The sequence below is a fragment of the Planococcus citri genome, chromosome 1 (assembly GCF_950023065.1).
Source record: "Planococcus citri chromosome 1, ihPlaCitr1.1, whole genome shotgun sequence".
Lineage (NCBI taxonomy): Eukaryota > Metazoa > Arthropoda > Insecta > Hemiptera > Pseudococcidae > Planococcus > Planococcus citri.
Window position 1 is genome coordinate 3,812,682 of NC_088677.1, and position 24,729 is coordinate 3,837,410.

General features: G+C 33.7%; 2 protein-coding genes and 1 long non-coding RNA gene across 7 annotated transcripts in view; 2 read left to right on the forward strand and 1 right to left on the reverse strand.

The window, feature by feature from the left end:
* Positions 1–6,688, reverse strand: part of LOC135845243 (uncharacterized) — a 28,036-nt gene extending 21,348 nt beyond the window's left edge. For 3 of the 5 annotated variants that reach the window (XM_065363732.1, XM_065363725.1, XM_065363740.1), the window contains exons 1-3: positions 6,519–6,687; positions 4,961–5,064; positions 4,768–4,859 (exon numbers count right to left, since the gene is read on the reverse strand). In XM_065363732.1, coding sequence (XP_065219804.1) covers positions 4,768–4,859; positions 4,961–5,048 — 180 coding nt within the window. In that variant the 5' untranslated portion in view covers positions 5,049–5,064; positions 6,519–6,687. Of the gene's footprint in view, positions 1–4,767; positions 4,860–4,960; positions 5,065–6,518 lie in introns of all 5 variants that reach the window. The other 2 variants (XM_065363717.1, XM_065363711.1) reach the window with 2 other exon arrangements.
* Positions 6,689–10,421: 3,733 nt separating this feature from the next.
* On the forward strand, positions 10,422–12,746 carry LOC135845292 (uncharacterized). Its single transcript, XR_010558720.1, has 3 exons — positions 10,422–10,759; positions 10,845–11,182; positions 11,274–12,746. It is a non-coding gene; the product is annotated as an uncharacterized LOC135845292 (long non-coding RNA).
* A 1,769-nt stretch (positions 12,747–14,515) lies between these two features.
* LOC135845285 (uncharacterized) lies at positions 14,516–15,523 on the forward strand. Its single transcript, XM_065363762.1, has 3 exons — positions 14,516–14,843; positions 14,933–15,282; positions 15,369–15,523. Exons 1-2 carry the CDS (start codon positions 14,656–14,658, stop codon positions 15,270–15,272), a joined length of 528 nt encoding a protein of 175 aa, XP_065219834.1. The 5' UTR covers positions 14,516–14,655; the 3' UTR covers positions 15,273–15,282; positions 15,369–15,523.
* The last annotated feature ends 9,206 nt before the right edge of the window (positions 15,524–24,729 follow it).

Here is a 24,729-nt window from a genome sequence, read left to right on the forward strand (position 1 = left end):
GTTTCACATTAGTGAAGAATTTATTCGAAACTGTCGTTAGAGATGAACTCGTATGAACCCTCAAGAAATCCTAGCGGTGAAATAACACCCATTGCTGAATTTACTTTTTGTTTTTTGTTGCAAAAATGAAATTTTGTCGTACTCGATTCGTCAGAAATCTGGAACCAGAGGATCGACTCCCCCCCCCCCAATCAAGAGTGATCGATTTTTGATAAAGTGTCCAGACTTGACTCTGGTAAACCGAAAAAATTCAAGGGGGATGAAGGTTGTGAATCCTGATTTTTATTTTTTTGTGAAAACAACAGACATTTGTCTATGTAATTCGATATTAAATCGATGAATTGAAATAAACTTTTTTTGTGGGGGGGGGGGGTTGAATTGGAGCATGGAAGTTTTGAAATGAGCTACGTAAGAAAGTTTAAAATGCTCCCAAATTTTGTCATTTGGTCATTTCTTTACAAAATCTATTTTTGAGGCCAAAATTGCGTTCTTCATTTTGAATAATATATTATTATGGTCGAAAATCGCAAATGAATCAATTTTTGGAATTCGATTAATCGAGTTTTGCCTTGAAAGTCCAAGTAAATAGAGTTTTTCGTTTCGATAATGATTGATTAAATGAAATTGAAAATCGCAAATAAGATCGATTTTTGGAATTCGATTAATCGATTTTTGGGATTCGATTAATCGATTAATTTTTGCTTCAAAAGTCCAAGTAAAATTGAGTTTTTCATTTCGATAATGATTGATTAAATGAAATTGAAAATCGCAAATGAATCGATTTTTTGGATTCAATTAATCGATTTTTGGGATTCGATCAATCGATTTTTCTATCAAAAGTCCAAGTAAAATTGAGTTTCTCGTTTCGATAAGGATTGATTGAATGAAATTGAAAATCGCAAATAAGATCGTTTTTGGAATTCGATTAATCGATTTTCGGGGTTCGATTAATCGATTTTTGCTTCAAAAGTCCAAGTAAAATTGAGTTTTTCGTTTCGATAATGATTGATTAAATGAAATTGAAAAATCGCAAATAAGATTGTTTTTGGAATTCGATTAATCGATTTTCGGAATTCGATTAATCGATTCCTGGGATTCGATTAATCGATTTCTGCTTCAAAAGTCCAAGTAAAATTGTGATCTGTCAAGAGAAAACCAGGTTAGTGTCCAAAACGTAAATTTTACAGGACGGACATTTGAAGTTTTGAATCTATGTGTTCGGCGATCTATGATTCGTAGGTCCCTGAAACTTGGACTACTTTTGGCCACAAGGGGTGCCAACATAACCTGACATTTTTTTTTCAAAATCAGGGTTGCCAAAGGTCTGAATCGAAATTTCTCTAAATCGATTTTTTCGTATTTTTTTAAATTTTGTGCCAAAAATTTCGCTAAAACTACTAAGAATGAATTATTAATATAAAATAAAGTTATTTATTGAGTTTTTCAATTTTTTCAAAAATTTTGTTCAAGGTGAAAAGAGTTGATTTTTCCAGCTTGAGCCTCATTCAAATTTCAATAAAATGGCACTAATCCTCCAAATGTGGGCTGATTGCCCCAAAAATTTGCATATTGACTCTCCAGAACATACTTTTCAAGAAAATCACAAAAAAAAAAATTTTCAACCTTTTTTTGTAGTTGCTCTATTTTTTCAACCTTAAATTTAGGGACAAAAGAATCGTTCGCGAACGTTTTAACCACCACAGGCGGATTCTGCACACTGAGTACTACCAATATCCATAAAAAAAACCAAATCGATTTTTTGGACACTAACCTGGTTTTCTCGTGACAGATCACAATTCAGTTTTTCGTTTCGATCACGATTGATTAAATTAAATTGAAAATCGCAAATGAGATCGATTTTTGAAAGTCGATTGATCGATTCTTTTCTTCACAAAATTTATATTTTTTGAGGTCATCTTAAATATGTTTGAACACATTATCGTCGAATGAATCGATTTTTGGAACAACGATTTTTCCTTCGAAAGTCCATTTTTGAACTTTTACTAGAGCTGTAAAAGTCAACGTGACGACAAACTGTTCAATTTTCGACATTTTGGAACATTTCAAACTATTCCCTATATCCCTCGAAGTCATCGTGGGCCCCAAATTACTCGTAATACGATGTATTTTTTGAAAAGTGTTGACGGTAAGTAGAGACAGTTTTTTGTTTTTGTTTAGAAAGAAGAAACTGAAATATTCCTCGTGATTCATAAATTAATTACGTCACTCTTTTTTAGAACTACGTATAGTAAACACTAAACAGAGATTCAATAGAAATAATGACGTAAAATCCGCAATTCCGCATTAAAAATTTCTCTCTTTTTTCAGGATTATAATTCAGTAGAATTAAAATGAATATAAATGAAAACTATGTCCATATAATTCGAAATACCAAATTCAGCATTTGTAGAAATTCGAGACTTTGATCAAATTCGAACGCTTCGGGCATTTTTAAAGGTAATAATTGAAAAATTGTGAAAAAAAGGCTCAAATAAGTGTATCTAAAAATGTTCAATTTTTTCTCGAGCGTCACGCTTTAAATTTTCTGGTGGGTGGAGGTAGGGAATTGACGAATTTGGTAAAAATCAATCAGAAAGACATACAAAAAAAATTTTTAAAACGAAAAAAGTTGGCAAAATTTAGATGCAAAAGTTTAATTGATTTTTAATTATTTTAAAGTTTTTTTTCGTGTTTTTATGTTATTTTGACATTTTTTCACCTTCTTTCGCGTAAGTTTTGCCAAATTTCACCAAAATTTCATCACTTTTTTGATGACTTTCAGTGTTTTTAGTGCCTTTAACTGTGTTCAGAACAGCTTTTTGCAGAATTTTGTCGTTTTAAAAAGTTTTTTTTATAACTTTTTAATGATTTTCTCTGACTTTGATACTTTATTCAGGTTTTAGAATCAGTTTAACTGTCTTTCATACAATTTTTACTGTATTTTATAGAATTTCACTACAATTTGATTACTTTTTGGTGCCTAATTTTCATGTTCTAAATATCGTTTAAACAGGTTTTCATCAAATTTTTGTGCAATTTTCACCAAGTTTTGCCAAATTTTATAGAAATATATTCAACTCGTCGTGATTTGCAGTGATTTTAACGCCATTTTGAGATGTTTTTAACACATTTTCATGGAATTTTTACCAAATTTCACTAAAATGTTCTCAGTTTTTGGCGGTTCAAAGTGTTTTTAATACTTTTTACTCGTTGTTTAATTTCCTGATTCAAAGCTAAATTAAAAGAGCGTGCAAAAATACATCATCGGTAAAAATTTCAGAAGCTAAAATGCATTTTTCAATTTTTTGTGAATTTTTGAAAATTAAAGGTTCAAAAATGACTGAAAAAATCAAAATTTTACCAAAAAATTAACTTATATAAACTGTAATTTGACGGTTTCGAACCGTTTTGAGCAGTTCTGGAGCCTCTAGAGAATTTTTGAAATTTGAAATTTCCTCATAGGGTCCAGGAGCTAAAATACATTTTTCGATTTTTCGTGAATTTTTGAAAATTAAAGGTTCAAAAATGACTTTAAAAAATCAAAATTTCACCAAAAATGAACTTTCATGTAAAACTGTAATTTAACGGTTTCGAACCGTTTTAAGCAGTTTCGGAGACTCCAGAGAATTTTTGAAATTTGAAATTTTCACAGGGGGTCCCTAACGAGCTCCAATCACGTGGGTAGATTTTTGCTTAAGTTGATTTGGGCAACTTTTACAAAACTTTTTGAAAATCTAGAATTTCCAAAAATGGCTGAGAGCTCCACAACGGCTCAAAACCGTCTCCAATCAACTCAGCAGGTTAAAATTACTGTATAAAGTAAATTTCAGCTTTCAAACTGTGTTGGGTGAAATTTTATGTTAATTTCATTTCCTCAAAAAAATGCTGGAGGCTCCAGAACTGCTCAACACAGTTCAAAACAGTTTCCAATACATTCTTTTTTTTTTTTGCGAAAATTTTGGATTTTTTTTGGGTGTTCATAATTACAAGATTATTACAACCGTAAAGTGGGGGGGGGGGTTTAGATTTGGTTTGAAAATCAACTGAAGGCTCCAGAATGATTCTAAAACGTCAAAAATCAGCATAGAAGATCAAAAATAGGATGATAAAATGAAATTTCAACTCTTTTTGATCAAGCATTGGCGAACGATGATTTTTTTCATTTTTTCAAAAATAATCACTGGAAAAAATTTTGGATTTGAACTAACACAAAAGTACACAAAATATTTTGAAAATATGTGCCAAAATCGATCGAATGAATCACAACGCTGGTAAATTCGAGTCAAAATGTGCAGATCTTCATGTTCACCCAACTTACATGCTTTTTTTAAAAAAAACTAGAAAATCCAAAAATCAACTGGAGGCTCCAGAACGGTTCCAAACCATCAAAAATCGATTCGGGAGCTTCAAAATAGGTCACCTACTAAATTTCTGCTTTCTAGGTTGATTTGGTAAAATTTTGATTTTTTTCTTGATTTTAGCCCAAAAATTTATCAAACATCGAAAAATGCACTTTAGCAGCTGAAATGTTGGCTGACGATTAATTTTCGACTTCCCTCCTGATTTAGCTAGTTCAACAAAGCTTTTACTGCTTGGGATACCTTCCTTATTGTGAGACTTGAGAACTGAAAAGTGGATCATTTCTTGGAGTTATATTTTCATCTTTGATGAATTTTGTAATTCACGAGATCTAATGGCTCAAAAGAAAAATTGCAAAAACTCTCGTTATTTTTAAAATGGAGGTCAAACATAAAAATGAGTACTCACTGGTCTACAATGAACGATTCCACCAGACCCGAAATAAAGTTCTCTTCCAAAAGCCACAATCGACGTATGCCATATTCCATCGATCTTCTTACCTAAAAATTAACACATACATACGATAAATATTTGCATCAAAGAAGCGAAAAATAAACAATAATTACACGAGGGTAATTCAAGACGTTAAATTCCAACTTACCGAGAATAAATTGAGACAATTGCTGGGCCAATCCGAGAGACAAATCGTAAATATAAAGTTGCACTTTATTTCCTTGGCTTTCACTCATATTTTTTTATTCTGCGCTAGTAACAAACACACGAAGAAGAAAATCATTTAGCGTGAAATTTCGTCTAAATAACATGGCCAACTTATCGAAGATAAAATCCGACAAAAGTATTAGATTTGACTTAAAAAAAAAAAAAAAAAAAAAAAAAACTAAAAATATCTGAACTCGAATATTACGTAAAAGGAAACTACGTCGACGAAAACAGCAAGAAAAGAAAATTTTTTAATCGACTACGATCGCATTATTTTATTCCGGATGTGATACCCAACGTCAGCGTATTTAATGTCCACAAACAAATAATAATAAATTACGCGAATTTTTTTTTCATTTTTTCCCCCCAAGTTAATATAAATATAGCCACAGTACACTGATGATGATGATGAGGTCTACAACATCACAATTTCACACACCAAAAACTCAGTTTTATGCCAAAATATTAGCTACACGATTATTTCACGTCCGAACTGGTACAGTTTTAACTGCTTCGGCTCGCTCGAATCGAGACGACCACGACGATGGATAGTGGACGTTGGACGATGAAAAAAATGGTAAATCAAAATCGAGAATTTCACTAAAATTTCACCGTATCCAGGGGCATGTATTTTTGTCAGCGAGGACATCGAATCTCGAGTTTCGTTTCATACATTTTTTCCTTTCTATGCGAGAAAACGAGTGTCCTTACCTTGGCTGATTATTGCGTGGGTGTGAAAGTTGATGTATAAATTGTGGCGTGAAGATTTTTTCAGGTGAATTAGTAATTTTATTAGAAGCTGGCATCGACTTGCAATGTTTTGCGATGTGCTCGTATAATTATTGCAGTGCTGAAAATGTGTTTAAATTTTTGTTCACCGGGTACTGTTTTTTTTTTGTTTTTTTTTTTAAATTAAAATATTTATTAAATGTAATTTTTGATTTTGAAAACGAAGAAAAAAATAAAAAAAAATTGTAAAATTGCAAATCGTGCTGTAAGTCAAATCAGCGAGTCATCCTCCCCCCTCCCCCTCCCACCGAAACAATAATGATCTCATCAATGTACATTAATTATTGGCAGCTAGGTACCCCTCGTTGATTCAAAATTAATACAACTTGAAAATTAAATTACCAGTGATAATTTCTCATTCGAGTCAAAATATTATTAAAATTTTTTCACACATCTAACGTGGGAATTTGATGTCTTATTTTTAAAAAAGAACATCATCTATATAGTCTGGATTGATTTCATGGTGAATGAAAAATATTTTCAAACTTACACAATAGGTAGGTATTCGATCAATTAAACGAAGTATATTACATTTTAGAAATTAATATTTCGCAAATAAACGTGTACACGTCGCTTTCAAGTGGAAACAACGTGATACGTTGAAATCTATCGTTATGTTTCGTAAAAATTCTAGAAAAATTAATCGATTACCCAATCGAGCAATTTTTTAAAATAACGTAGCTTAGTCTATAATAATTGAAATAATTTACCTGATCTTTCATTCAATGGAATAACTCACGATGTGACGAACTGATGAAATAAAACGTAAATTTAATGACAATTGAGTATTGAAATTCGAGTATTTAAATACGATGATTAGTGGAATTGATGCTTTTTCTCGCAAGTTTTGTGCTATCAACTTGAGCGCTTGTTTGTCCCTACTTATCAAACATGATTACTCACGCATGTTTCGCAATGCCTCGTAAAAGTGGTAAAATTTTGATGACTTTGCAGTTGGAAATAAACGTAATCGTAACGAAAAACGTAACGAAACGTTACAGGGTTTTTCGATTTTATTCTGATTTTCTGATTTTTGTTTTTGAACTTTTTTTGTTCGTGAAACCAAATTGTTGAAATATAAATAAAAACTTAACAGCTTACGTTGAAAATTTTAAAAAAGTAAAAAACATTATTTCTGTTTCTGACTTCTGTAAAAAAAAAAAAAAAAAAAAAAAAAAAAAAAAAATGTTTTAAACATTTAAACAGAGTTTGAGTTTGTTTAAACATATTTTTTTCCATTTTTATTGTTTAATAAATAACTCAAGATTGTCAAGTTTTCTTTTCTTGTTTGTTTTTGTTGTTTTAAAATTTAAACAGTTTCCAACATTGTTTTGGGTTTGAGTTTTGAAATTGAAAAATAAAATTAAAATTTATTTGAGTTCTTCACTCTCTTCAAGTTTATTTCATGCTGTAAACTGACTACTGAGCAACACATTTCAGGTACCTATAAATTAACAACTTGAGATATTTAACCAGCGATGTTGTACACCAACTTCTCTTTCCATGGTCCACTTTAAGTCCACTTGTTGATAGAATGACAAAAAATTGCAAAAAAAAACTAGTCCAGTCGGTAAAGCACTTTATGGGGGCAAACCCAAACAAAACTGCTAACAAAGATTTTTTTGCTTTAAGATCTCTAGGAGGGTGTCCCAAACAACATATCTGGACCCGTCCCCGATCCAAGTGGAGCTTTCCCCCCACAGTGGATTTTAGCCCCCCAAAACACGTTTTTTGCCATTTACTCCCCCGCATTGCATTTTAGCAAAAAATATGTGGCTAGATAAAAGAATCTACGTCAAATTTCCGATCTAATGATGTATCAACTTTCCTTGTACGTTCAAGGGGGGTGGAATTATAGCCATTTTAAAGGGGGGGTTTCCTGAAAAATACATAAAGGCTGTAGGCGCCTAAGAGTGGTGAAATGGTCTCCGAAAGCGTTCAAGTTGATATTAGCATGTAAGGTGAGTACCATAGATAAACTTCCACATGAAAAATTTCAGATCCACACCCCCTCCCCTTTTTGGAGAGCCCCCCTTTTCTGAAATTTCAATAACACTTTTCTCAGCCCCATGTTGACCGATTTTGAAAATTTTTCAGTATGTTATGTATATCCTTAGTACGTATCCCTACAAAAATCTTCAACCCCCTCCCCTCATATTTACCCCTCAAAATGGTGTAAAAATGTGTCTTAGGGAGGGTTGGGGTAAAATGGGAATTTTGGGGAAAATAACCAAGTATCAATGAGTAGGGTGTCCTTTTCTTATGATTCGATACCACTGGGAACGAATATGACGTCAGATTTTTTGCTACCCTCATCTAGCTCTCTCCAGAGCACTTAGTCCCTTCAATTTTCACTATTGTTGAAAAGCATAAAAAAATGAAAAAACGCTATTTTGAGGGGTAAATATGAGGGGAGGGGGTTGAAAATTTTTGTGGGGATACGTACTAAGGATATACATAACATACTGAAAAATTTTCAAAATCGGTCAACATGGGGCTGAGAAAAATGTTATTGAAATTTCAGAAAAGGGGAGGGGGTGTGGATCTGAAATTTTTCATGCGGAAGTTTATCTATGGTACTCACCTTACATGCTAATATCAACTTGAACGCTTTCGGAGACCATTTCACCACTCTTAGGCGCCTACAGCCTTTATGTATTTTTCAGGAAACCCCCCTTTTTAAATGGCTATAGTTCCACCCCCCTTGAACGTACAAGGAAAGTTGATACATCATTAGATCGGAAATTTGACGTAGATTCTTTTATCTAGCCACATATTTTTTGCTAAAATGCAATGCGGGGGAGTAAATGGCAAAAAACGTGTTTTGGGGGGCTAAAATCCACTGTGGGGGGGGGAAAGCTCCACGTGGATCGGGGACGGGTCCAGATATGTTGTTTGGGACACCCTCCTAGAGATCTTAAAGCAAAAAAACCTTTGTTAGCAATTTTGTTTGGGTCCAACTCCTTACCGACTGGACTAAACCTTTAATTTAAATTTGTAGAGTTAGGAAAACCGAAAAATACTTTTTTTTAGAAAAAAACAAAATTTTTTTTTGTTTGAAATAAAAATACTCGTATTTAATTCAATATTTTGTAAAATGAAAATAAATTAGTTCGGTGACAAAAAAATTGTCAAAAATTATGTTGAATGAAAAAGAAAAGCTTGAAAATTGTGATAAAAAAATCTTCAAACGTAAGAAAAGTTTTTGGATTGGTAAAAAAGATGAAACATGAAACCATTTTATAACTAATAATACTTACTTAATATTTTCTCATAAAAACTCATCAAAATTCATTGAATAATGTAATGTGACGTTTTTGAGAAAACATTTTTTATTCAATTTTATAAAAATTAATTTTACGAAAACAAAGACGAAGTCATCTATTTTAAGATTAAATTTGGACTTCATTACTTTTTTTGGCAATTCAATTTTTTTTTTTTTTTTAAGAACAGTTGAGTTATTTTATTAGTTTACAATATTTTAAAGAAAAAGAAGTGTGTAATATTTTTCAATTGAAAAAAAGTTTCGCATTTTTTGATTGTTCAGCTTTGGAGAACAATTTTACATCAACTGAATCTAATTTTAATTTCCCAAAGTTTTATTTTAGACTCCTGTAAAATTGCATTTCACGAATCATGGACAAAGGTTGTTCTTTAAACGTACCCCTCAATTGATTATGGAATTGTAAAATGTTTGTAAAGTATAAAGTAAAAAATATATAATAAAATTTATTGAAAAATCTCTTAAACTATCATGAAATATGTTTTTAAAATTTTCAAACCTCAGATCTCAGCAATAGGTACATGACAAAAGTTAAATTACAGTCAAAATATTGTTCAAAATTGTTAAAAATTGAAGTTTGAACTCTAAAATTCCTGAAAATATATTTTTTAATGTCACGAAACGAAACCTTCAATAAATTATCAAAAAAAAAAACATGTGAAACATTTTTAAATACTTTTGGATTTAGTTGAACGATGGCTTCAAGTAAGTAACTCAGGCTGATACTGGTGGTCGATGAGTTGATTTGGTATAAGCATAATGATCCTTGAGTTCGCTGTATTAATGAAAAAAAGAGGTTTACATTGAACTTGAAACTGGTGAAATGAAGCCCATTTTACTTACATATGATCGGATGTGCTTTGCGATAACGAATCAGCTAGTAGAGGGACAAGATTTTCATCTTGTAAATTTAATAAGTTGTTAGGTTAGGTTAGCTTCTTCTGCCACTCGTGGATGAAATAATAATGATTTGTTACTCAGCGTATGTTTCATAGCCATTCTTTGTCATTCATTTCCATCATTACACTTTTATTTTCAGGGATTTTAATGTTATCAAAAAGGAGAGAAAATTCCCTGCTTGAAAGTTAGAAAATTGAATAATCATGTACATAAAAAATGTGCGTTTGAGTGATTTTTTTCAATGAAACACGAAAGAATCTTTCATTTTGCATCGAAACGAAAATTCAAAAGCACATTTTTCAGATTACGAGTATTATTCCATTTTCTAATTTTATTTACTGGGGGATTTTTTTTTTCCGTTTTGTCCAATGAAATCCCTTATTCTTAGACACCTGGTAGAATGATATCAACCAGCTGATAAATACTTGTTATCAAAACTGTACGTGATGAAATGAAATGAAATGGAATGAAATTTTTTTCAGGGTTCTAGTCGAAAAATCGAATGTTTAAATATACCTATATCACATTTTTACGTTGAAGTTCTTTATTTAACCAACCATTCAGTTTGTAAGACATCACAATGTTAACCAACCTATCGAATAATAGAAATAAATTAAGAAGAAATCGTCTAAACATGTCAGAGCAGCCTGATGAGCCAGAGTTCGATCGTCCACGTGCTGTTCAAAAATTTGTGGACTATTTAAACGAAAATCATCCTGTTTTAGAGCGTTCACAAGTAACCGAACTGAATATGCAAAGAGAGTTTAAGTAAGTTATTTTATCGATAAGCCTTTGTCACTATACAACATTGCATCCATTCATGTGAACTTATTTTTTTTTTTCAATTTTGCAGTACCGATACTTTGAAATGTCGTGGCATACCTCAGCCAATCAACGAAAGTGACACCGAAAATGACAGCTTCGACGTTGTTGGTGGATCAGACGATACAACCATCATAAGCGGTGATCAGAGGAACCTATTTGTTGATCGATTACGTTGTTGGTTATTGTATATGATGAGTCGTCAAACTGTTGGCCAACAGACCCTCTACGCATATCCACGCCATGCAACTGCCAGAGTGGCATTGATAAATTACTTCAGAGTGTTCGACATCCCAAGATATGAGTTCACACAATGGTTTTGTCCAATGGTGTCTGATCAGCCAGTATAGCAACATTAGATCGTGAAAAGTAAGTGCTAAGTGATATTCTTTCTTGTAGCTTGATGCGAAATTTCACTGTTGAAAGACCAACTCTTGATATTCATTTTCTTTTTTTATAGAATTATTCGTGCAGCATTCCTGATGGAAGAGCAAGAAGGGTCATTCCATGTCAACTCAACCAAGTTTTTGAGTCATGTCTTTCGATTTCGCTCAAATTTTTTTACAATATATACCCACCCAGTAAGTAATAACCCCGCACCCGGGGGCGGGTGGGGGGGCTTCCATTATTTTCCCATCATCTCGAGGTACTCAACTTCAGCAGCCCATTCCTCCAAAACTATGACACTTTGATCAAAACTGATTTCACAGTTCGAAAGGGTATTGAATTTTAAACTTTTTAAGCATTTTGAAATTTTCAAAATTTGAAAGTTGAACTTTCAAATTGAAAGTTCAAATTTCAAAATGGCGCTGTAAGTGGGAACTACCATTTAAAATTTTGAAAAAATTTCCATAGATGTACATTTTGATACTTTTTCGAAATATTTAGGTTTCGAAACGGGACTCTGGATGGAGGGGGAGTACCCTCACCACCAATTTTGGGTGAAACTTTCGAAAGAAAATCTGGGGCATGTGATATATTGAATTGTATGTTTTCGGCAACGCTGAACACGAATATGACGTTAGATTTTTGATAGGACCCCATCCACGGCCCCCCACCTAACAAAGGAGGTAAAAGTTCAAAAAAGTGTTTTGTTCGTGCGACACATGGAATACATAATATGTTTTTGGTGGCGCTGAACACGAATATGACGTCAGATTTTTGATTGGACCTCGTTCACGGCCCCCAACAATTTTTTTGACTTTTACCTATTGGGGGAGGTTCTGGGGGCCATGGGTGAGGTTGATTTTAAAAACTATGGCTATATTCGTGTTCAGAGATATCGAAAACATACTATTGCATGTGTCACACGAATGTAACCATTTTGGGGGGGGGGGGTCACCCCCTTTGGAGAGGTGCTGGGGCCCGTGGACGAGTCCAATCACAAATCTGACGTCATATTCGTGTTCAGCGTCACCAAAAACATACTATTCCATGTGTCACACGAACAAAACGTTTTTTTGAACTTTTACCCCCTTTGGGGAGGTGCTGGGGGCCATGGATGGAGTCCAATCAAAAATCTGACGTCATATTCGTGTTCAGCGTCGCCGAAAACATACAATTCGATATATCACAATGCCCCATATTTTCTTTTGAAAGTTTCATCCAAAATTGGGGGTGGAGGTGCTCCCCCACCGTCAAGAGTTTCATCACGAAACCTAATTATTTCGAAAAAGTATCAAAATGTACATCTATGGAAATTTTTTCAAAATTTTAAATGGTAGCTCCCACTTACAGCGTCATTTTGAAATTTAAACTTTCAAATTGAAAGTTCAACTTTCAACTTTTGAAAATTTCAAAATACTTGAAAAGTTTAAATTTCAATGCCCTTTTGAACTGTGAAATCAGTTTTGATCAAAGTATCATAGTTTTGGAGTAACGGGCTGCTGAAGTTGAATACCTCGAGATAATGTGAAAAGAATGGAAGCCCCCCACCCGCCCCCTGAGGGGGCTGGAACCAAACTGATTGCGGTTTTCTTACTTACTGGGTGGGTAGATATTGTAAAAAAAATTTGAGCAAAATCGAAGGACATGACCCAAAACCTTTAATTTTTGCAAGATAATTTGTAGAGTTGGGAAAAATACCTTTTTTTTTAAAGAAAAAAACAAAAACCTTTTTTTTGTATAAAACTTTTTTTTGTTTGAAATAAAAATACTCGTATTTCAATATTTTGTAAAATAAAAATAAATTGGTTCGGTGACAAAGAAATTGTCAAAAATTATGTTGAAGGAAAAAGAAAAGCCTAAAAATTGTGATAAAAAAATCTTCAAGTGTAAAATAAGTTTTTGGAAATTGGTAAAAGATGAAACATCAAAACATTTAAAAATAATATCTACTCATAAAAACTTATCAAAATTCATTGAATAATGTAATGTGACATTATTGAGAAAACATTTTTTATTCAATTTTATAAAAATTAATTTTACGAAAACAAAGACGAAGTCATCTATTTTAAGATGAAATTTAGACTTCATTACTTTTTTTGGCAATTGAATTTTTTTTTTTTTTTTTTTTTTAAGAGCAGTTATTTTATTAGTTTACAATATTTTAAAGAAAAATACGCAAGTGTGTAATATTTTTCAATTGAAAAAAAAGTTTCGCATTTTTTGATTGTTCAGCTTTGGAGAACAATTTCACATCAACTGAATCTAATTTTAATTTCCCAAAGTTTTATTTTAGCTTCCTGTAAAATTGCATTTCGTGAATCATGGACGATGGTTGCTCTTTAAATGTACCCTTCAATTGATTATTTTATGGAATTATAAAAGTAAAAATATAATGAAATTTATTGAAAAATCTCTTAAACTATCATGAAATTAAGGAAAAAACTGTTTTTAAAATTTTCAAACCTCAGATATCTCAGCAAAACATGTCAAAAGTTAAATTTCAGTCAAAATTGAAGTTTGAACTCTAAAATTCCTGAAAAATATATTTTTTAATGTCACGCAACCTTTAATAAATTATCAAAAAAAAAAAAAACAAGTGAAACATTTTTAAATACTTTTGGGTTTAGTTGAAGGATGGCTTTAAGTAACTCAGGTTGATACTGGTGGTCGATGAGTTGATCGGTATAAGCATAATGATTATTGAGTTCGCTGTAATGAAAAAAACAGCAAATGTATAGGTAATCGTAGGTATATTAACTACGGTTTACATTGAAGAACCTGAAACCGGTGAAATGATTAAAATGAAGCCCATTTTACTTACATATGATCGGATGTACTTTGCGATAGCGAATCAGCTAGTAGAGGGACAAGATTTTCATCTTGTAAATTTAATAAGTTGTTAGGTTAGCTTCTTTCTGCCACTCGTGGATGAAATAATAATGATTTGTTACTCAGCGTATGTTTCATAGCCATTCTTTGTCATTCATTTCCATCATTACACATTTACACTTTTATTTCATGATCATGATTATAGGAGGTGTCCGGGAATAAGGGATTTTAATGTTATCAAAAAGGAGAGAAAATTCCCTGCTTGAAAGTTAGAAAATTGAATAATCATGTAAAAAATGTGCGTTTAAGTGATTGTTTCAATGAAACACGAAAGAATCTTTCATTTTGCATCCAAACAAAAATTCAAAAGCACATTTTTCAGATTATTATTCCATTTTTTAATTTTTACTGGGGAAATTTTTTTCCCGTTTTGGCCAATGAAATCCCTTATTCTACACCTGGTAGAATGATATCAACCAGCTGATAAATACTTGTTATCAAAACTGTATAATAAAACGAAATTGAATTTTTCTCACAAAAAAAAATTGAATGTTTAAACTACCTATATCACATTTTTGCGTTGAAGTTCTTTATTAAAACAACCCTTCAGTTTGTAAAACATCACAATGTTAACCAGCCTATCGAATAATAGAAATAAATTAAGAAGAAATCGTCTAAAGATGTCAGAGCTGCCTGATGAGCCAGAGTTTGATCGTCCACATGCTGTTCAAAAATTTGTGGACTATTTAAACGAAAATCATCCAGTTATAAAGCGTTCACTAGTAAACGAACTGAATGTGCTCAGACAGTTTAGGTAAGTTCTTTTATTGATGATAAGCCTTTGTCACTATACAACATTGCATCCATTCATGTGGACTTATTTTTTTTTTTTTAATTTTGTAGTGCCGATACTTTGAGAGCTCGTGGCATACCTCAACCTCAGCCAATCAACGAAAGTGACACCGAAAATGAAAATGACAACTCGACCGACGTTGGTGGATTACAGAATACAGCAACCATAAGTGGTCATCAAAGGAACCTATTTGTTAATCGATTACGTAGTTGGTTATTGTATTTGATGAGCCCTCACAGTGTTGGCCAACAGACCCTTTACGCATATCCACACCCTGGAGCTGCCAGAGTGGCATTGATAACTTACTTCAGGGCGTTTGGAATTCCGGACGAAGTGTTCACACAATGGTTTTGTCCAATGGTGTTTAATCAGCCGGTACAGCAACATTAAATCGTGAAAAGTAAGTGGTATTCTTTCTTCTAGCTTGATGCGAAATTTCACTGTTGAATGACCAACACTCTTGATATTCATTTTCCTTTTTTATAGAATTATTCGTGCAGCATTCGTGATGATGGAAGAGCAAGAAATCGTTTTGAAAGTGATGAAAGTTCAGAAGATCGAAAGGTGGCAAAAAACCCATTACTGCGTAATTTTGTTTGTATCTAAGTAATTATGTAAATAAACTTTGTTTTTCATCTGTTTTGAGTATTTGATCTTTTGTTTGGCATAACTTTCAAATTGTATGTAGGTAGGGGTATGAAATGTGTGTGAGATATGATCCATTAAGCGATAAGCATTTACTATTATTATTCAATTGCGTGAGAGCCAAGCTATTAGCTATGTATGTAGTTTTTAAACTACTTTGTGGAGTAATTACCGAAGCGTACATTTTCACTTGTATTGTAACTCATAGTAAATAATTAAGTTCTGCCTAGTGGCAAGTTGTTTCAAGTAGTTGAGAGAAAACTACTCCGATCACTTTAGAATGTACCACTGAATTGAGTCAGTTTCATAAATACTGATTGTCATCATGCAATACACAATGGGGAGAAAAACACAGCTGTGGGATTCAAACGATTTTGGGTTTGGATTTCAGTTTCGTGATCAAGATTTATTCATTTCAGGATTCGTTCTTCTAAATTTTCATTTTGGTTTTGGGATTCGTTTCGCCGGATTGAAAAAATTGTTTCAGTTCCAGCATGAATTGGTTCCGGTTTGGGGATGGGTTCAAAATTATATCGGTTCCGGTATTTTTTTTTGGTTTTGGGATGAAGAAAAATAACGATTTCGGTTTTGGATTTGAATCGGGATTTAATCGGTTCTGGTTTCAGGATCGTTTTGGTCCCACAGCTCTACTGATAATACTGGAGATTGGACCTAAAAGGCTAAAAACGACGCTTCCTTCCTTACTGGCCTCTGTGGAGAAGCTATAGATAAATCTTACCACAAACATTCTTAGTCGGGGAGCCCGTTTAAGGATATATTGCCCCCTCGGTCGATCATCCGGGACAAATTTTTTCTTAAAGGGGGAGTCCTGCGGATCATTTCTAGCCCTTGTACAAAAAAAAAGTGGCCCTACTTACAAAATGGCGGCCATTTTGATTGACAGGTCAGCCGAAATCGCAAATTTTGCCTTCCAACATAGGACTTGCACAAAATTATTCAAACTGTACAAAGGTAGGTCGAAAGATCAAGCAAAAATTCATCACCTGTCAAAATTCCAAGTGCTAAAGTGCGTTTTTCGATTTTTGGTGAATTTTTGAAAATCAAATTTAGGCCAAAAATGAGGGAAAACATCAAAATTTTACCAAATTGACCAAGAAAGCTGAAATTTGGGATATACCCTATTTTCGACATGCCAAATCGATTGGAAACTGTTTCAAACCGTTTTGAGCAGTTCTGGAGCCTCCAGCAGATTTTTGAAACTCGAAATTCCCACAAAATTTCACCAAATGGAGTTGGAAAGCTGAAATTTATTCTGCAAACTAATTTCAATACGCTACGAAAACAACTGCAGGGGGATTTCAAGTCGTTTTGGGCATCCAGCAATTTTTTGAAAATCCCTGGAGCCTCCATCAGATTTTTGAAACTTTAAATTTTCACAAAATTTCATCAAATGGAGATGAACAGCTGAAATTTACTCTACACTCCACTTTTAACATCCCTCTGAAGACGACTGCAGGTGGGTTCAAATCATTTTTGAGCCTCTAGTGACTTTTTGAAAATTACTGGAGCCTCCAGTAGATTTTTGAAACTTGAAATTCTCGCAACATTTTACCAAATGGAAATACCTATCAATGCGATATGAAGTCGACTACATGGTGATTTCAAATGGTTTTGATTAATGATTTTGAAGCTTCCAGCTACTTTTTGGAAATTTCAATTTTCCAAAAAAAACACCTTACGACCTCTCAAAAAGTCGCTGGAGGTTCCAAAACGACTTGAATTACACCAGAACACGACTTCGTAGCGTATTGACATTAGTTTGCAGAATGAATTTTGACTTTCCATCTCCGTTTCATGAAATTTTTAGGAAATTTAAAGTTTCAAAAATCTACTGGAGGCTCCAGCAATGTTTAAAAAATCGCTGGATGCTCCACAACGACTTGAAATCTCCCTGCAGTATGACTTCGTAGCGTATTGAAATTAGTTTGCAGAGTAAATTTTGGCTATCCAACTCCATTTGATGAAATTTTGTGGGAATTTCGAGTTTCAAAAATCTGCTGGAGGCTCCAGAGCTGCTCAAAACGGGTTGAAACAGTTTCCAATCGATTTAGCATGTCGAAAATAGGGTATATCTCAAATTTCAGCTTTCTTGGTCAATTTGGTAAAATTTTGATTTTTTCCCTCATTTTTGGCTTAAATTTGATTTTCAAAAATTCACCAAAAATCAAAAAACGCACTGTAGCACTTGAAATTTTGACAGGTGATAAATTTTTGCCGGATCTTTCGATCTACCTTTGTACGGTTTGGAAAATTTCGTGCAGTCCTACGTTGGAACGCAAAATCTGCGATTTCGGTTGGCCTGTCAATCAAAATGGCCGCCATTTTGTAAGTAGGACCACTTTTTTTTTTGAGTACAAGGACTAGAAATGTTTCTTAGGACTCCCCCTTTAAGAAAAAAGTTGTCCCGGAGGATCGACGGGGGAGGGGGTGCAATAGATCTTTAAGCGGGCTCCCCGACTATCTAATTGTTCTCTCTAAATTTGAAACAGTCAAATTTCACTGCTGCTTAGCAGTCACGACATTTTGCCTTTTTATAAGCAGTAGTTTTTTACTGCAAAACAGTGAAAAATCTACTGAATTGGTCAGTCAAAATGATATTTTACTGACGAAGTCAGTAATTTTTTTACTGTTTTGCAGTAAAAAACTACTGCTTTTAAAATGGCAAAATGTCGTGACTGCTAAGCAGTGAAATTTCACTGTTTCAAACTTAGAGAGTTGATTTGAATCTCTCGAACATACGAGATTCAAACCAGTTATAAACCAGCCAATCAAAGGAAGTTGTGGTCGGTAAAAATTTCGACTGGCGATTTTGAAAATTTAGACTGAAATTTTTTTACGATAAAACGTTGCCAAATTGGCTGTCTGAGGCTCCTCTGAAAAATTTTTGAATGAATATGTATAATACAGATAATTTATGAAGGAAAAAAAAATACCTTGAGGGTGTAGTCTGCCATAAAACTTACATCTGCCCAATCGCGACATTATGGGTCTCTCAGGAGTCCAAAGGACTCAAATTTTTTTTTGGACAATCCTGGACAAAAAAAAATGAAAGAATGTGCCAGAAAAGAGAAATAGCGATCCCCATGACATATCAAGCGTTAAAAAGCCACACAATACATAGAATCCGTAAAAGTATTTTCTAGGGCCCAAAAATTTCAGTCCCAAAAATGATTTTCAAAAATGCGATTGGGCTGCTACAACATTGGAAATCGTCTTTTATAGCCAAAATATGAGCTCCCATAAGTAAGTATTGGTGTGATTTCGAATGCACAGTCTTCCATTAAAGTATTTTTTGGGGCCTGAAAATTTAAATTGGGCATCTTCAACTTTGGGAATCGTCTTTTGTAGTCACAAAGTCGAGTTTCCTGTGGGTATTTTTTGAGCTCAAAAGTCAAAATATTTGAAAAATATCCTAAAAGTAGTCAAAAAATGCTACTGGGCGGCTACAACTTTAGAAATTATCTCTTCTACTTGTAAGAGAAATCACATTCCAAAAGGTATTTTTTGAGCCCAAAATGTCCAAAACTTTAAAATGGTCGAAAAGTGCGATTGGCCAGCAACATACAATTCTGAAAATCGTGTTTTCTTTCCAAAAAGTTTCCCAAAAGTGGTTGAAAAATGCGACTGGGCAACCGCTACTTTGATGGTTAGGTATACAAGAGTTGACTTTCGTGTTGCTTTGGGCACAATTTCGAGTCGTGCACATTCGAAAGAGTGTTTTTGAGCCGGCTTTCCAGAAATCCCCAATAATGGTCGAAAAGTAGGATTCGTCAGGCATTCGAAAGGGTATTTTTTGAGCCAAAAATTTTCGAAAAAATATCCCAAAAGTTGGCTAGTAGAAGTGAACATTAAGAAGAAAGGATTGTAAAAATACTGTGTTCTTTCACCAAATGTCAAAATAATACAAACGATTTTGGAACCTCGTTCTAACCAGGCCACGTAGCGTGCCGTATGTAAATTCCCAACTCTCGAATCGACGAAATTCGTGCACACTTGACACTTGCACAGGTGTATACGTCAATTTACAACAGCTGGAATAATTTACACAGTAGGTATACACGTATTAATACTCCTCACGCCAATCGGAAACTCAGAGTAGGTATGGGCTTCTACATATGTTGTATCTGGAATATTCTGTCTAAAATGTGTCACATTATATTCATTTCTAAAGATTTCACTGTGGTGTTCAGTTTAGTGTTACAAATTCATGGCAAAAATGTACACGAAGGCAGTTTCGCTACCCTTTAATGACTTCTTTGTGCGATGGATTCATTTTTATAAAAATATTGTTTGCTGTTTAGACAGGCACAGTTCAAATAACTTAGGTATTCAGTTAAAAAAAAATTATTTCTGTTTTACACGGATTCGCAGTTTCAACCACCCACCCATATGTACGTTGTGAAAATTGAAGGTATGTTTTCATTTTATGATGAAATAGGTAACGTACCTAGGTAATTTAATGCAATTTTAACAGATTTTATCGGTTTTCAATTAAAGCGCATTTTAATTTTTCAGTACAACCTGAACGTAAAATGGAAACGTTTCAGTTGGATGCGCTGTCTGCTCCAAAATAGCTTTCAACAAGATTGCGATGTCACCCATGTTTACTGGATATGCCCATGTCGTCAAGCTGTGGCATTATTCAATTGATATCCTCACGAATTTGCGGAAGATTGGAGTTATTGATGTGGATTTAAAACTTTCAAACCAATAGGCCTACGCGCCTATGTACCAAATTACGTGTAATATAAGTCAGTATTATTGCACCTTTTTCTGTATAAAGAGGTTTTTGTCTCCACATCATCATCATTATACCAGGGAGGACCAGATGACAGCTATACGAATTAATATCAGAGTAGTAAACGAACGATTTTATTAGGAATTACACACATGACACAGATTACTTTAAAAATTTCAATTTATTAGGTATAGTAATTTGATTCCTGGCGCCACACCTATGCACAGTCTGAATACTGGCAACTCCATTTAAAATACATCGAGTGTTTTTATCACAACAATAAAGCTACCTGAGTGACCTGATTCTGAACGAACTCAGTTATGGGCCCTCAGGAAAACAGCCCGAGCGAAGTGAAGGTGCGAGCCGGAGGTTGTGGGCCCAGGGAGCGGCGCCTCCTAGTCCTAGTCATAATTTTAATTTTATTTGTAGTGGGAGAAAAAACTGGAAAACCCCAAAAACTACCATAAAACAAAAAATTCAGAAAATTTTTTCGTTTTGAGGTTTTGAAGTTTTTGACTTTTGGAATTTCCCAGAACCTTCCAGAAGGAAAATTTCTGATTTCTTTGAAGATATGAGAGTCGACGATACACAACTTAATTGTAGGTAACTAATAACCTCATATCTACTTTGGTGTACTGGATATCCTATTATGCACTCTCCTGGTTCTAATGGATGTGGTCCTGTGCATATAATTAATATCTCTCGTGATTCGGATGATAGCTCAGTGCATAATCTTAGGGTCGTATGAATCGCGGACGAGGAATTATTCCTAATTCCCACCGGAATATTTAAATTTATTTATATTTTTGTGGGGACACGAACAATACTTCGTGTAGTTTACGAATCTACGCAGTTTCAAATGCCAAAATACCATATTTACTCATACCGTAGAAATACTTACTTTTGTTGTGGATGGAATGATTTACCAAGAATAATAATTCGACAATTTGACAATCCTCGATAAATAAGAAAAGAACTCGTGTAATAACTTATATATTATAATGCTAAGAGAAAATTGTGGACATTTTGATACAAAATTGTCCTTTTTTGATTTGTGTACTTATCAGAATAACTTATCGAAATAAAAGGGATTTTTATTGGGAAAGGGAGAACTTATCAGAATAAAACTTATCAGAATAAAGGAAATTTGGGAAAAAAAAGAAAATAAAAGCCCTAAAGTGCCTACCTCTGTACTAAATTGTCAGAAAACGATCCGAGACAGACAAGAATCGTAAACTTATCCTCAATGGAAACAGTGCTAAGGACAAGAATCGTCTATGGCGACGAAAATGCCCGAGTCGTGGATGTCTGATCCATTTAGTATCGTAGGTTTCATATGACCGAATTGCCTACTTAACTTGAACACGAACTGTACTGGATCTAAATTTATCTCTTAAATTGAGCTGCAGATCAATCCAAGTAGATAAAATGACGACATCGGAAGTTGTAGTACGTACTTACCAACTAACAACTTGTAATCATATATATTAAAAGATGTTTAAGTTGTTGAAAACGTGAAAAACCTGGTGACAATCCGCCAGCCTCTCCTACTGAACCGATTTTGCTCATTTTTTTTTTAAAATGTTCCTTATCACATGTAGATGTGTTATGATACATTTAGAATTCAAAATTATTTAGTCTGAGCACAAAAAATTTAAAAAAATGCATTATTTTGAACAATTTTATCTTCGATTTTTGGCCGAATATTTTAATTTGCTAGGCTTTATTCAACATGGATATCAAAATAGGGCTTTATAGGGTCAATGAAGTTGATTTTAGCATTGATGTTCACTGTAACCTCAAAATGAACCATCCAAACAGAATTTCTAAATGAACCCTCAATTTGGGGAGAGGGTGCAAAACGTGCACTTTCGAAAAATTCAATGTGGGTATCAAAATAGGGGTTGTTAGGGTCGCTAAAGTCGATTTTAGCATTCATATCTCCGCCTTAACCTCGATATAAGCCCAAAAAGGGGGCGATGCGAAACATAAAATTTAAAACATTCATCAGGATTAGAGATGTGCACTTTTCAGAAAAGTAATTTTGATGAAATGAAAAGTGAAAAGTTGTGAAAAGTGTGAAAAGTAAATCGTGGGAGTTTCATTTTAAAGCTCTGTGTAAGAGCTTCAAATTGATGTATTTTTTTGCCAGTCCAAAACACATAAAAAAACAAAATCATTTTTTTTCCACCTACTTAATCGAATAGTGGTAGTTTTGAGCCTTTCTAGAGCCACTAACATTTTTGGGGTTTTCAGTTTTGAAAAAAATGTCGTGAAAAAATTCAAAAATGGGTGCTGAATTGCGAAGGTGGAGGAGTGGAGAGAGTGAAACTTGATATTTGACTTCATCAATGAGGTCAGTGATCTCTGATGAGTAAATTGATTCGTCACATTTGAGGAGAAGGTGCAAAACGTGCAATTTCGAAAAATTCAATGTGGGTTTTATTTATCATCAATAGTAAACAAAATATCAAACTATCAAACGGATCTTCATGAAGTTTGGTTTATTTTCTTGGAAAACCTTCGAAAGTGCGGGTACGCAGGGACAAGACTAATAGGAGGGAGGGGGGGGGGGTTCAACCAAAATTTGCGGAATAAAACGAAAGATGAGAAAACAATGCTGCCAGTTGACATTATAGGTAGGTCTTCTTATAGCCTATCATGACTGACTTATACAACATTTTCGTTTTCCCTGTTCAATTTTTAGAAGCCTCAAACATGGAATTTTTTTATTGCGTGAAAGAGAAACAATTAAGCCCGCGCGTAGTGAGGGAAGAAGCTTTCAAAATTTGTATTTTGATAGGTGAAAACACAATGTTTTTTACATTAGGAAGAGTTTGATTTTTTCAGTTTCAAAATCTTAGAATTTCAATGACGACTTTTTAAAAATTCCAAGTTTATAAAAAAGGCAAGCAGACCCCGACGAACTGAGGGCAAAAGCTTTCAAAAATTGGTATTTTTATATGTGAAAAAGCTTTGTTTTTTTTTATGCGAGGAGTCGATTTTTTTGGTTTTAAAATTTTAGAATTCGAATGATGGTTTTTTAGAAATTTCAATGTCAAAAAAGAAAAGCAACTTAGGTCTGAACGATGAATTTCAAAAAGTAAAAAAAACGTTTATTTTTTAAGTATGTGAGGAGTGCATTTTTTGATACGTAAAATTTGCCAGATTTATCAAAATTTAATGGTTTTTTCAAAATTTGACAACTTTGGGGGGAGAATACACCCCCTTACTTTCTTTCCTCTCGATTTGTAGAGACAGTTCTTATTGAGGACATTTTGCAGCTGTTATTGGGAATTGAATGATGGTACCTTGATGCTCGGATTTTTGTCTCAGGCTAAAATGTTTAACATAACCACCTAAGCTCTGAGGGAAAATCTGAGGAGTGTACAATTCTTTACAAAAAATTGCCCACAAAATATATGAGGGGATTTGAGTATTAAGAAAATCCGGTCCTTTTGGATGCTCTATTTTCTTCAATGCACAAAGTAATGTTCAAAGCTAGACTAACTAAAGGCAATATGAATGTTGAAATATGGTGATAATTTTGAGGCTTGGTGCTAACATTTTCACGCAGGCGAGCAGCCCGAGCGAAGCGAGGGCGCGAGCCGGGGGTTGGGGCCGCGGAGCGGCCCAGGGGGCGAAGCCCCCTAGTGTAGATTATTACAAATTCTTGAAGAACGACTCATTGAGAGCTAACCGAAGCTATGGTGCTTGTGTGCCGGTTAGCGGATATCAGGGTCGTTGTGATCCGGATCATTGGATCACATTTGAGTGATCTGTATCCGTGATCCGGATCATTTTTTGCAGTAGGAATCGTGATCCGTGATCCGGATCATTATACCACAATGATTCGTGATCTATGATCCGATTCAAAATTTTCCGTAGATCATTTTTTCACGGATCATTTTTTTTCACCAGTAATGCTGCATTGCAGCATGTTTTTGCTTTGAAAATTCGATTTTATTAAAAATTAATGGAGTTTAACTCAATTTGTTGGATATTGACGTAATGATAACAAATAATTGGTTTTTGCTAGGATGCTTAGTTTTTAATTTTTGACAAAAAATTAAAAGTTTTTGAAATTATTTTTTGAAAAATTTGCAAACTGAGTTTCATAAAAATCGATCTGGAGGCGAAAGGAGGCGTCCTACAAAAAAATTACTTCCTAGGATGCTTAGTTTTTGATTTATTGACAAAAAACTAAAACTTTTTGAAATGTGAAAATTTCATTTTTCAATTTCTGCAAATTTGCAAGCTGAGGCTGACTTTTTCCCACCCCTGTATAATGTGTTATTGCAATTTTTTGAAAATAAAATGGAGACTACTTCGTTTTTCACTTTTTGTTCAATCTGTAATTTAAAAAAAAAAAACAATTTAGTACCTTATATCTTATAAATACAATTTCCTTGAAATGATCCGTGAAACTTGATCCGGATCATT